The following is a 14,092-nucleotide window of genomic DNA, read 5'->3' as shown; positions in this document are numbered from 1 at the left end:
GAATAAAGTATTAAGTCGAAGCAAATATGAAAGTGTACAGATTTCTATAATTTCAAAGAAAGAGATTACGAGATATGCAAAAATTATCTAAAAATATAAAACATACGTATCTATATAGATATAAATATGTATGTATGTGCGCGCGCGCGTGTGTGTGTGTGTATGTGTGATGTGAAAGGGATATGTTAAAGGGATATGTAGAAACAATAGAAAAGATAGATAGATAGAGATAGAGAGAGAGAGAGAGAGAGAGAGAGATGGATAGAGAGATAGATAGATAGATAGAGAAAGAGAGAGAGAGAGAGAGAGAGAGAGAGAGAAATGTAGCTTGTGCGCAGAATCGTATACACAGACGCAATATCTTTCGAATCGTCCGTAGAATTCCCGTTCGTATCAGGGCGGGATGTAAAGCTTCCTGGGGGATGAGCCGCTTAGCCTCTAAACCTTGTGTGCTCTGCCATAGTCCTCCCGGCCCTCAACCCCTCTCTCCGTTCACGTCCCTCGCCCTTTTGTACGGAGCCATCATCCGCGTTTGGCGTATGAGTGAGCGTCACATAGACGGGTGTATACACATACACATACACACACACACACACACACATGGACAATCGCGATCGTATACAGAGAGTCGGCCCTCTCCGGGGATTATCCGGTCTCTATATTCGCGAGGATTATCTTTGGGAGAGCCGGCTCGTCTGCACGTGTGTAATATATGTGTATAAATGTATGCGTGTATTCGTGAACACACCTGATCTCGTGTGTGCGAGCAAATCTTCGTTGGCTCCATACACACACACACACACATATATATATATATATATATAAAACGCGCGGGCGCGCGCGCGCTCCCATACACATATACATACATATACCCACATGGAAACTCCTCTTACTTTACCTCGAATGACGTGCGATGTCGATCGTGCCACGTCGAATGGCTCTGAACCTTTCTACGTTGGTATAAATTTATCTGTATCTGCTGCGTGTGTGGTACGCATGTGACAGAGAAAAAAAAGTCGTCATATCAAATAAAGATCAAAAAGTTCCAAATGTTCACACTTGTGTTATTTGTATGATTACGTTATGGATTCGTCTGTCTAACATGTGTATCGTATGAATTACGTTTCAAGTTATGTTTTTTCTTTTTTGTTTTTTGTTTTTCTTTTTTGTTTTTTTTTTTTTGTTTTTTTTGATTTTTTTTTTTGTAATTTTTGTTTCCTTTTCTTCTTTTTTTTTTCTCTCCCTCGAAACAGTCAAATATAAATCAATGCAGGTAAAACAAACAGTATTTTAGACGTTCACGTATATAATAGAGAATGAAATATCTCGGCCGAATCGACGGGATCTAATAATCATATGAACGAAAATACATTCCCAGATAGTAGCTACTCTGCATTTTGTTCGATGAACGGAACTCGCATGACCTCCCGAATAATTCAATCGACGTGTTATCCCTACGATTGAATTTCCCATACATACAAAAGAATAAATAAATGAACGAATATATACATATACTCTTTCACTCACTCATTCTCTCTATCTCTTTCTCTCTCTCTCTCTTTCTCTCTCCCTGTCTCACATATGCACATACACACACATAAGCGTGCGCTCGCGCACGTATATCCGTCGATTTATACGTGCTCTTTATCCTACTCCGAACCTCCACAGGCTCTTTTTCTCTCGTTGCACCTACATCACCGTTCGCATGCACTCTCTCTCTCTCTCTCTCTCTTTCTCTCTCTCTCTCTCTCTTTCTCTCTCAATGCGTGTGTGCGCGAGTCCAGGATTAATCCGGGATTATTGGTCGTGTGTGCGTGGCCCGTCGTCCAAATCCGAAATCCAGCGCACACAACTCAGCTAATCCTAACCATCCCCCCTTCTCCCTATCCACCTCCCAACCCTACCTCTTTCTGTCCTTCTCTCTCTCTCTCTCTCTCTCTCTCTTTCTCTCTCGCTCTCTCTCTTCGTCCCTTCATGTACACCCTTCTCTCCTACGCAGCCCTTTCCACGCGGTCACCGTTCCTCTCCTCTTCCCTTCTCTCCTCGTCTCGCTCCTCACTTCGTCCTCTTCCACCTCTCGCGCGTTAGCCGTATCCCGCGTATTCCACGGCATTGCGGCCGGTCATATAACGGGTGTACCGTGAAACACATCGATAAAGAAGAAATGACGTGTACGATGAATATTAATTATAAAGAGTTTTAGAGATTTATAAATTACTACGTTATAAAGGAATACAATATTCTATGCGTAGTGCCGAATAGAAATGAAATAAATTGCGACAGAGATTGAAAAAAAATACAGTTTCTATTGAAAAATCATCGAATATGTTAATAGCATATCGATCAGTCAATGTTTAAAAAATATTTCGAATATTTGTTTGTCATTAAACGTATACTCCTCTGAATTTCTCTTCTAATAAATGATTGATGGGTCTCTTTAATTAATGTCGTTTCAATAATTGACATTAAAAATAAATGTGAAATGTGAAATTTTTCTTGTTTTGTTATTTCTTTTTGTTTCTTTTATTTCTTTTTCTTCTTTCTTTTCTTTTCTTTTTCTTTTTTTTTTTGATTAATGTTTCAATTAAATAAATTCTATTTTGATATTAACCTACTAATGTTTCATTATGATGCATGAAAGAATTCTATTAACTCGCTATCTCGACAAGAGTAAATGAGTAACCGATCAAAAATCTTTTTCAAGGAAATTCGAATATTTCAATATTTCATTTTAGCGACTCGCGAAGAAATTACTTTTTTTTACTTTAGATACTCTGTGATCCCCTTTAACGATTAGCCCGCCTGTCTTTTTGAGATTTACTATCTAATTCTTCTCCTTCGCGAGACATCCAAGTTAAAAGAAAGTTAGCAATACGATTTTCTCTTCCTCTCCTAGGTCAAAATCGCGAGTTACGATTATCGATTTTGCATTTGACTTGTATTGTGCTTGAAAGCTATAGTACATCGTTGTATATCTATCTACCGGGTGACGTGATACGATAAGTAAAAAAATTTTTAAACTTATATTAAACTAAATTTTCCTGTTTTGTACACATGCACGTACAGATCTCAAGAGGATATCTACATATGTATATATGTATGTCTGTATGTATGTATGTGAGTGTGTGTGTGTGTGTGTATGTGTGAATATATATATATATATGTATATATGTATATATATATGTATATATGTATAAATGTATATATGTATAAATGTATATATATATATATATCTGTATCTATATCTATATCTCATGCGTTATGGACAATCGGCACGAACTCGTTAACGACATGGACCGATCGGATTCTGTAATGCTGGCCGTAAGTCGATGTATCCTAGAATACGCATAGATCGATTAAGGGTTAACCGAGCGTCGTTAATCACGCTCGAAGACCACGACGAAGCACGGGCTTTAAATGGCGATCGATCTTGTACTGGAGACGCTGGACCGAGTCTCTCTCTCTCTCTCTCTCTCTCTCTCTATCACATTCTATCTATGTCTATTGTACAACGTATGAAACGCGAGGCACGCGTTTCTCGCGACAATACATTGCTGTCTCGCACCTGCCAGTGGGCAGATCAAATATAAAAGGATGAACAGTACTAACGAGATACTATTCGAATCCTTATCTCAATCGGTGTCAAATAATCTAGAAGGTCATCTGTCCATTATAATATAAAGTACATGATACAAGATATAAAGTTTCGAACGACTTTTATAAATCTAAAACATTTTTATAATTTTTTCTTCTATTCTTATGCTTAAGTAAAATATAAATCAGAGAGATTTTATTGGATAATTTTGAGACACCATGTAGAAGGGGGATAAATAAAGCTAATAAATAGAGATAAAACGAAGATGTACGAAGAAAGAGAAAATAAAAGGAGAGAAGAAAAGAGAGAGAGAGAAAGAGAGAGAAAGAGAGAGAAAGAGAGAGAGAGAGAGAGAGAAAATATTTGAAAGAAAGAGATAGAGATAGAGAGTCGTTCTTCCTTGAAGGTCGTCTCGAAAGCCAGAAGCCGATCTCTCGCGAGGGTTAAATGGCGTAACGAGAACGATCGTATGGCGCAAGACGATGGCGCTTCGTGGCTGCGTGTTCGCAGCTCGCCTAGCCGCATAGCCGGGGATTCGAATTTAATCCGGATTAGTTCGTAAGGGTCACAATATCCTCCTCTTCGTCCTTTTCTCTCTCTCTCTCTCTCTCTCTCTCTCTCTTTCTCTCTCTTTCTCTTTCTCTCTCTTCTTCAAAGTCCCTCGAAGCACCGTGTGCCACTGCTTCCCCTTCGTTTTAACTTCACGCACGTATATACTTATATATATATATATATATATATATATATATATATATATATATACACATACATATACATATGTGTACACACATGTGCACACTAATACACACATTGCACATATACGTGAACAGGTAAATCCGAATGAAATACGCGCGCACGATTATCCTAATTCCAAACGGTCGGATAACCATGCCAGAAGAAAGGAAGACGTTTTCCCCGCTCCTATTCTCGATACGCGTGTGTCAATATGTATGCGCATGTGTGTGTATTTGTGTGTGTGTGTGTGTGTGCGTTTTATACAGGGTGTTTTTAAAATCAGTATTGGAATTTTTATATAACGTAAAAAATATATCAGAATAATTTAATATTATATATCAAATGTGAACATGATAAAATGAATAATACTTATAGAGAATTAGACAATTAGACGCACACATGTTTGGACAAATTCGAATGATTTCGTAATAAAGATATCCTCTCGGTCGCTATTATCATCGATAATCGTTTTTAGCGTGGATCCATTTGAATTTAACTGGAATTAATGCAACCAAAAATCATAAAGAATATATCCGATTGATTTTCTATTATCCTGTTCATTATTTCCAATATGCTGTTCTGAAAATCAATATATGTACGTATATATTTCTCTTTCTCTTTTTTCTTTTTTTCTGTCTCTCTGATCTATCTCCGTCCATCTCTCTCTCTCTCTCTCTCTCTCTCTCTCTGTCTCTTTCCTTTCTCTCCATCATCATTTTAATCATTTCATAAACTCAATTCATTCTCTCCTCGCCGTTTCATTACGATATACCGATTGATTCGATTCGCCGTGAATGGTCAAGGACATTCAAGGCGATCGAGACTCGAGCTCGAAGTTTTTCTGTCTTTTTCGATGGAATCAGCGTGCATAAAAGAATGAACAGGAGGAGAAGGAGGAAGAGGAGGAAGAGAAGAAGGAGAAAGAGAATGGAGAAGAAGATAACAGGGAGATAACGTGAGAAAGGAATTGATGTAAAAAAGGGGATAAGAGGAGAGGGTGAAAGGGTGGAAGAGGATTAGCTACGACGCTTCGAGATTTAAGGTTGAATCTACGAGAATCCGTAGATTTAGGAAGTGCGTGTCTTTTCCTTCTTAACCTTCGTAGCTGGATAGTTAGGGTGAACGAAGGGTTCGAAAGTCAAATATGTACTTTTCGTCCCTACATCGACTCCCTTCTTCTTCTACATCTCTTCTTCTTTTTTGGCCTTCGAACCGGCTGACACAGCGTCGATGAACGAAAGCGTTCCCCGTAATCCGGCCAACTTCACGATCCTAACTTTTTCTAATCCGGTGACCGGTGTCTCGATTCGAAGCGAAAAACTGTTCTTTCGCTAAGAAGATCGATGAGAATCCTTTGACCTTTCCTTTGTCCTTTGTCATAATATCATTTTCTATCGAGTCCATTCGATAATAGATATTTTATTTACTTTAGCGTAAAATAAAGTTTTGGTACGAAAGTTCTCTAAGAGATAACATTAGATGAGATTGAAATAAATCGATTCAAATAAAAAAAAAAAAGAATCGTAAAAATAAAATTATAAAAGAAAATCGAAATTATTATTATTTTATTTATTTTCTTTTTCTTTTTTTTCTTTTTTGTTCTTTTCTTTTTTTTTTTTCTTTTTCTTACAAATTTTTTCTATTAAATATCGATAAAAGAATATTCATCATTTATATTCTATTATATTATATTTTCGTGTTATCATAAAGTAATAAGGATTTTGCCAAATAGTTCAATAGTGGAATTTTTGCTCTATAGTTCTGTTATTTCGATAAAATTTCAAAAGAATGCGACGAACACTCACGCATTTAAGCGACTCAATCGTCAGAGACCCATACATTTCTGTTCGGTACTCGCACGATTCCCGTTCCTCTCGGCAAACGGACGCGCGCAAATTGTTTCCACAGCATTATCGAGGATCAAGGAAATTCCGTTGATAGTCTATCTCGTTTACGAGCTTTAACGGCCTCCGGCGAGAGGCCATGTTCATGCGTCTTCATCATTCTCGATAGAAGTATTCGACGAGCGACATTCAAAGAGTCAAGATGATTTCTAAACGTATACGATTCAAACTGATCGATTTTTCAATTAAATTCAGCTCATTTATAGAAACATCAATTTTCTAAATTGGAACATTAGAAAATGACAAATTAAGGAACATTGTTCTAATGTCATTAATTTTTATTTTTGTAAATGATATTTAAATAATATGAATATGACAATTAAATAGTATAAAAATCTTGATTGAACGATTTATATATACTCCTACATATCTATAAACACACACACATACACATATATATATATATGTATATATATACATATTTTATTAAACTCGAGGCAACTTATGGAATAACGTGAGATAATACATTACCGAATGATCCATTATCTTTATCTGATATCTTATTTTATATCCAACCATTAAAATACGCTTTTACTCCTTTCATGCATTTATGGTATAAGTATGATAATCCGAATTGCATTTCGCAAACTCGACGAGAACTGATTTTCACACGGTCCTGTCCTCGAAAAGGTGACTTAATTCGAGCTAAAATTTACGGCCACTAGAGTCCCACGTTCGACTTGTTGTTCAGTCGGCCGAAACTCTGAGTGTAATGGAGTGTACGAGGATAACGCAGGTAATAAGACATCAAGAGAAAAAGAGAGAAAGAGAGAAAAGTAGGAAGAAAGGAAGATAGGTATATTGCTGGAAGATCTAAAGTCCAAAAGACGTCCAAATTACTATAATTATCATTAATCTCTTGATAATTATTTTAATCCTAGATATGTCAACGGAAATAAGAATTAAATGATTTATTTTATCATCATTGTCATACCGATCGTAAAATTTGAATAAATAAATTCCAATAAAAATCGTAATTGTAGTGAAAATTTGAACGTTTCTGAATAATTCAAAATACACTCACCGGTGCTGGAGGCTGACTTGCTAAGGTCAAAGCCTTCTTGTTTCGGGCTCGCAACAATTTCTTGCTTTGGATGCTGATTGTGAGCAGAGAACGGTGTTTGATGGGAGGACGCGCCAAGGGGAGTCTGCGACTGGTGAGGATGCGTGCTCGGCGGGGGTTGAGGGGTGCTCTGTTGCTGCGACTGTTGAGACTGATGAGACTGCGGACTCCTTGGTAAGGACGAGACACTACTAGGTCTCGAAGGTGGCGACGTCTTATGCGTCAATGCCAACGCTTGACTCTGAAAAACGCAAATTCCAAATATTAGAATAAATTCATAAAACTCTGAGCAAAAACTTAGGCATGTCCAATTTCATATATATATATAATTCTTTTTGATCCCATATATTTAATTTACATAATATTTAAAATATCTTAATAGGATTCTTTAAAGATGATGATAAAGACAAGAAGAAAAAAATGTAATTAATCGATCAAACATTTGTCGCATATATTTTAACATTCAACGATCCAACTTATGAGTCATCGAAATGTTTCTTTCTTTGGTTGCTTTCTTCTCTTTTTTCTTTTTTTCTTTTTTTTTTTCTTTTCTAATTTCATCCTACCAATTCCAATTGAAGGAACCTCGCGGCGGAAGATTTCGGTGCTGGATCGAAGAGAACGCCGGATGATCTAAGCGTCGTCGCCGATGAAATCTGAGCACGTGCTCAATTCCGACGTGGCGGTCTGCTAAGGCATAAGCGCGCCACGGACTTAGATTTATGTATGAGTGAACTGAACTTAACACTAACGGCTAAGCCGTCCATGATGTCAACGAGGGTCAACTGGGCCCAGAATGCGACGATCTTACACCGTGGCAGCGCCGCGCCGGCAGGCACGAAGTGCGAAATGCACCGACGACCGTTCGTTTTCGCCAGCACGAGAACTGGATCGTCGATGACGCCTCCGAGGAATCCGAGAGCGCGAATGAGCCAGAAACGAGAGGAACGTTTAACCCTCTGTCATCCTTTCTAATTCCGTGTTAACGCGCCATTGTCGTGCCGCCTATTTGCATTACCGTCACTTCGTCTCTCTATCTTCGTCTCTCTCTCTCTCTCTCTCTCTCTCTCTCTCTCTCTCTCTCTCTCACACACACACACATACGGACACACACTCTTTCATTCGAGTAATTCTTTCAGACTAACATAAGGGAGGAGAACTTTTAGCTTTAGATTAAATCCTAAATATATATATTGATTCTTTTATCATATTCTATTATTATTTTAATACTAATATGAATGTACTTACATAAATATATTTCACGACAAAATATGAAATTAATATGTTAAATATTTTCGATCAAAATTTCATTATCTTTATTTATTTCTATTATAATAAATAAATATATAAAGAATGGAAGAAATACATTACTCTTTTTTATCTCGATTAATATCGTGCTTATACAATAAAATCAAACAAAATATATCGATATAGTTCTATCGAGATCTATCACGATACTTTCAAACAAATAATCATCATATCAATGAATCGTCTTTTTAAATTCGCTCAAAAAGAAATATCATATTCTATTTCATTTAATTCCTTTTTTTTTTTTTTTAACTTTTACCAAGAGAAATGTCTTGAGGTAGTAATAGCTCAAAGAAAAGAGCGCAAGGATGTCGAGGGGCTCGATTAGCCTAGGAACCGGTAGCGATGCCCAAGAGATTTTTTCACTTGCCCGGACTGTACCGGGGTACCGGCTACTGTTTCGGGAGCTGCTCGGAGGTATGCACTTGCAAAAAACACGTCAGACCGCTGAAGAGTCGACTTCGAAAGGGAGGAGGATGGGAAGAAGAGTCGGGGCCTTGCCAAGAGCTCCGAGGAGGGTGGAAGGGCAACGAGGGGGCCCTATACTTCCATCTCTCTTTTACAGACATATATACACATACATACACATATATACATTCTTTCTCTTTCTTACTTTTATGAACATTATTTCTCTCTCTCTCTCTCTCTCTCTCTCTTTCTCTTTTATTTTTACGAACATTCTCTATCCTTGTCTTTTTCTCTATCTCTTTCTCTTTCTTACGTTAACAAATATTCTTTATCTTTGTCTTTCATCTTTCTTTCTCTTTCTTTCTTTCTCCCTTTCTTTCTTTCTCTTTTATGAACACTCTTTATCTCCATCTCTCTCTTTCTCTTTCCAAACATGGCTCGTTTCGACGAAGAACGAGGACGAACGGCGAACTTCCGAACGCGGCAGCCCGTAAGAAGGGGCAACAGGTGGATGGGGTTAGCGGCTTATCCGGCTAACGCCCCGACCGGCATCGCCGTGTAACGACGTAGTGACTCACGGGGAGGATGTCGCCCTCGCTTCGACTCCCTACTCGGATTCCGGCAACCTTCTCCTCTCTGCCTTCTTCCCCTTTTGACTCCTTTTACCACCCTTTTCCTTTTTTCCCTACTAACTTTCATGTTCCATTCTTCTCTCTCTCTCTCTCTCTCTCTCTCTCCCTTTCTTCCTTTCTCTCTTCTTCTTCCTACCTCTCTCTCTCTCTCTCTCTCTCTCTCTCTCTCTTTCTCTCTCTTTCTCACGCACACTCTCTCTTCATCTTTTTCTGTCGCTTTTTCAATTTCGTAAAATCTCACCTACCTCTTAACACTTACGTATTACGTTTCATATTTCTTATAACCAATTTACTCATTCTCGACAAGTTAAAATGAAATTCATTTTTGTAATCTAAGATTTTGAAGTTAGTCGTACGACAAATAATTTTTTTCCCCTCTATACTTTTCTTTCTTTTATACGATGAATCTTTTCTTTTCATTTTTTTCCTTTTCCTTTTTTTTACTTTTTTTTTCTTTTCTTTTTTTTTTTTTTTTTATAATTAAGACTATAACACTTTTGATCGTTTATCACTTCATAAATAATATACTTTTGTGAAACAATACGCAATGCTTTGTTTGTGATTGTTATAAATTTTCTATATAGGTATTATGAAAGATGATTAATGACATCGCAATTTTAAATCTTCCTTGAATCTTTATATTCGTTATATATATATATATATATATATATATATATATATATATGGTCCCTGATATAACTCATATAATGTATACTCATTCTCGTTTTCTTATCGTTCACGTTGAACTGAAATAAGAAGAAAAAAAAAAAAAAGAAAAAAGAAAGAAACAAAAAGAGAGAAAAAGACTAAAAGAAAAATGAAAAATCGTACGATAGAGAAGATATTCAATGGGTCCTGGGTCATCGTTGAGGTTCATCGATGGATCCTTTTATCTCGCGAAAAGGGAGATACGTGCCGACGATGTTTCCTGCTTGTTCGCTTCCCGTTAAGGCGATAACCTTAATCGTTATACTCGCTGTTAGTTCCTACCACAGTTCTTAACATCGTCGATAGACAACAGCGAAATTTCTCTACCATGGGATTTACCACAAAATAGAGAATTAGATTTATTATTAATATTATTTTAATAAAATGTTATCAAAGTCCTTTTTAGTTCATTGTAAAACTACTTGAGAGTTAAATAATTAACGAAATATCATATGTCATAACCCATTTACTATTATAATAGAATTACAATTTCTGAGGAGTTCAATCTAATAAGATATGATGATAGAACCAAGGGATGAGAAAGAGGAAATGAATAATCGTTTTTGCGTCCATATTTAGAACGTAAAGGAGAAGCTTTCATCGATAAAGAAAGCAAATATTATAAGAAATGTCACAGAAGCAAGAAATGATCCGAAAGCGTCTTGACTTTTTGGACGTTTTTTAATCGGTCGATTATCATCGACATGAGAAAGAGAGAAAGAGAGAAAGGGAAAGAGAGAGAGAGAGAGAGAGAGAGAGAGAGAGAAAGAGAGAGAGAGAGAGAGAGAGAGAGAGAGATAGTGGAATTAAACGGTTGTCATGGCCCGTCGCATGCTAATCGTGGAACAGTCTAATCGGGCTTATCGAAATATCGGATAGTCGATATCCACGAACGATAATTGGCCCCCCTCTCCCCTTTGTACGAGATAATCCGCAGATCGATGCTATCATGTTACATAAATCATTGTCGTTGTCGTTGTCGTCGTCGTCGTTGTCGTATAGAGTTCATGCTTCGTCAAACGTAACAGATGTTCATTTGAGAATATAAATTATACGATGAGAAAAAGGGGAAATCGTTTTTTTTTCTTTTTTCCTTTTATTTTTCCTCTTCTTCTTTTTTTTTTTTTTTTTTTTAATGGAATATCAAGTAATCAATTATTAACTCCGATCAGATTCCTTTTTCATTTTTTCATTTCCTTTCATAACTACACAATACATCTTTTATTTAGCTTTAATCACATAATATATAATCGATTAATCTAACTCTCTGAATTTGTTTTAATCTCATTAGTTTCTATGTATTATATTTTAATCACATTCCATTGCTATCATAGGTCCCTTATTATTAAAATGACTTTAGAAAGATAATAACAAATTTTTATGCAAGAAATAATTCATAATAAATTTCATTGGTCTTCTTATATTTCGACATTGTTGAACCTGTTTGACAGATCTTATTTACATGTCTTATTTACATATCTTATTTACATTGATTATGTAACACACATATCATGAATAACTGGTAAAGTCTGTTAATTTAAAAATCTATTAGATCTAAAAGCAGAAAAGGTTTCATTCTCTCTCTCTCTCTCTCTCTCTCTCTCTCTGTTCTCTCTCTCTTTCTCTCTCTCTCTCTTTGTTTTCTCTCTCTCTCTCTCTCTCTCTCTCTGTCTCTGTTTTCTCTCTATCCGCTTTAGTCGACGTTTGACGTATCGACTCCGTAGGCCGGATAGATGGATCACGATAATTCCGGGAGCCTGGGGTGGTCAAATACCGTGACCATGCGTGCATCGTATCCTACCCACGTATCCAACGCACACACGACGTATTTTGCCGTATAGACGCGCACAGTTTCACGAACTTCCAAGCACGCCTCGTCTTTCTTCGAAATCCTTCGCGCAACGTCCTCGAACAAACGTCCTCCGAACAGTGATCGCGAAGTATCCCAAAGATGAATCGACAAATTGATATGACTGTTTCTCTCTCTCTCTCTCTATCTCTATCTCTCTCTATTTATCTCTTTCTCTCTTTATTTCAAGAAGAAAAAAAAAGCAAAAAAATACAAAACAGTACTTTTTATAATCTCTCTCTATCTATCTCTCTCTCACTCTTTCTCTCTCTCTCTCTCTCTCTCTCTCTCTTTCTCTCTCTTTCTTCATTTTCCTATGACGTTTTATAATATAATAAATCTTAACGTTAAAGATCGATTTTATTTCCATTCATCAATATATCAAATTAATATTCGATAATATACAGTAATTCGAAAATGTCAAAGAGAATATATATATAAGATAGAAAGTGCATAATAAAGTATTATTGTACCGAAACAAATTCACGGATATATCTGAAAGAAAAAAAAGAAAAAAAAAAGAAATATCTGAAGGGTGTGGACGCTTTCGGATGGTACAACATCGTTCAAAAGTTATCCTTTGCCCTTTGATATTTATATATCTATAGAATTCTAAGCTTTAATTGCATCATCGAAGAAATGGTTCGTTTCTATGAATTTCATTTAAGAATTTACTTTTGAATGATATTAAATCGACTTTAGTCAAGTTTATATCCAAAAATAGGATTATATATTTTAATATTTTACGTCAGAGTTATCGATATTATGTATGTATCTACTCATACTTTATAATAAATCAATTAATAAATCATGTTACTTCGAAATTTTCACACGTATCGTGTTTATCTAAAAGAAGAAAAAAAAAAAGAAAAAGAAGAAAGGACATTGAAATATTCTACCTATATTATTGGATTCGTTAAAATTCGGGATAAAAAAGGGCTTAGGGCTCTTTGCTGACACGTAACCATTCCGAATTTTTTTTTCCCAGCGGAAATGAAATATCTAAAAGACGAAGAGATGGGACGATTCGTCGTAGGAGGAAGCCGTATCGCGAGGCGTACCGGTAAACGTCGAGTACGCACAAAAGCCGTTGTCTCGGGCTTGGCCAGAAGCATTGTCCTTATAGATTTTTTTTTTTTTTTTATTAAATAGAATACCGTTCTCTTAGATGACACGTCGCATGGGACGTAAAAAAAAGAGGAAGAATGATTTTTGGATGTTTGCTTTCTTTTTTTTTTTACTCTTTTATTTTTTCCTCTTCTTCGTATTTCTTTTCTCGAAGTATATCTCCCAACCGGTGTCTTCTTGTTAATGAACTAACAGCATTATGGGATTAATTCTCTCTCTCTCTCTCTCTCTTTCTCTCTCTTTCTCTCTCTTTCTCTCTCTCTCTCTTTTTCTCATACTAACAGAAATGAGATAGTATCTCTCGCAAATCCATGCTGCTACTCGTGAAGCTTACGGCTTTCCAGAATTTGCGGATGGTAATGCCAGTAAAATCTTACAACACTATGCGATATTTAACCCATTAACCTTTTTCGTCTCGACGTAACGTTTCTAGCACGATGATTTCTATCCTCGTTACGACTCTCGGTCGAGGATTCGAACAAAGAAATCTACGAGTATGTTTTGTGGCTCGTATGAAATTAATAAATTTGGATAAAAGTTGTTGAAGAGGATATATAAGTAGGGATAGATACGAAAGAAGGGTAAAGAAAAACAACGAAAAATATATTTATTGGAATATAAATTAAATGCTTTTGTACGTACTGATTAAAGCTTCTTCTTTTTTTTTTTCTTTCTTTTCCTAATTAATTAAGTCTTCCTCTCCGATCAAACGATATGATTAAACCAAACATCTCATATAAAACTCATATTAAAACTCAACGT

General features: G+C 36.3%; 2 protein-coding genes across 2 annotated transcripts in view; one reads left to right on the top strand and one right to left on the bottom strand.

Annotated features, from left to right (window-relative positions):
* LOC118440523 (solute carrier organic anion transporter family member 2A1) overlaps nt 1-14,092 on the top strand; it is a 120,738-nt gene that overhangs the window by 79,242 nt on the left and 27,404 nt on the right. The gene's annotated exons all lie outside the window — the stretch shown is intronic.
* Nucleotides 1-14,092, bottom strand: part of dve (SATB1_N and homeodomain domain-containing protein dve) — a 51,825-nt gene that overhangs the window by 34,970 nt on the left and 2,763 nt on the right. The window contains exon 2 of the mRNA XM_035863689.2: nt 7,259-7,538. Within this exon, the coding sequence (XP_035719582.1) occupies nt 7,259-7,538 (280 nt within the window). The remainder of the gene's footprint in view (nt 1-7,258; nt 7,539-14,092) is intronic.

This window comes from Vespa mandarinia, chromosome 7 (genome assembly GCF_050613455.1).
Source record: "Vespa mandarinia isolate Hongniang chromosome 7, ASM5061345v1, whole genome shotgun sequence".
NCBI lineage: Eukaryota > Metazoa > Arthropoda > Insecta > Hymenoptera > Vespidae > Vespa > Vespa mandarinia.
The sequence above is the reverse complement of the archived record's forward strand: the minus strand, read 5'-3'. Positions and strand labels throughout refer to the sequence as shown.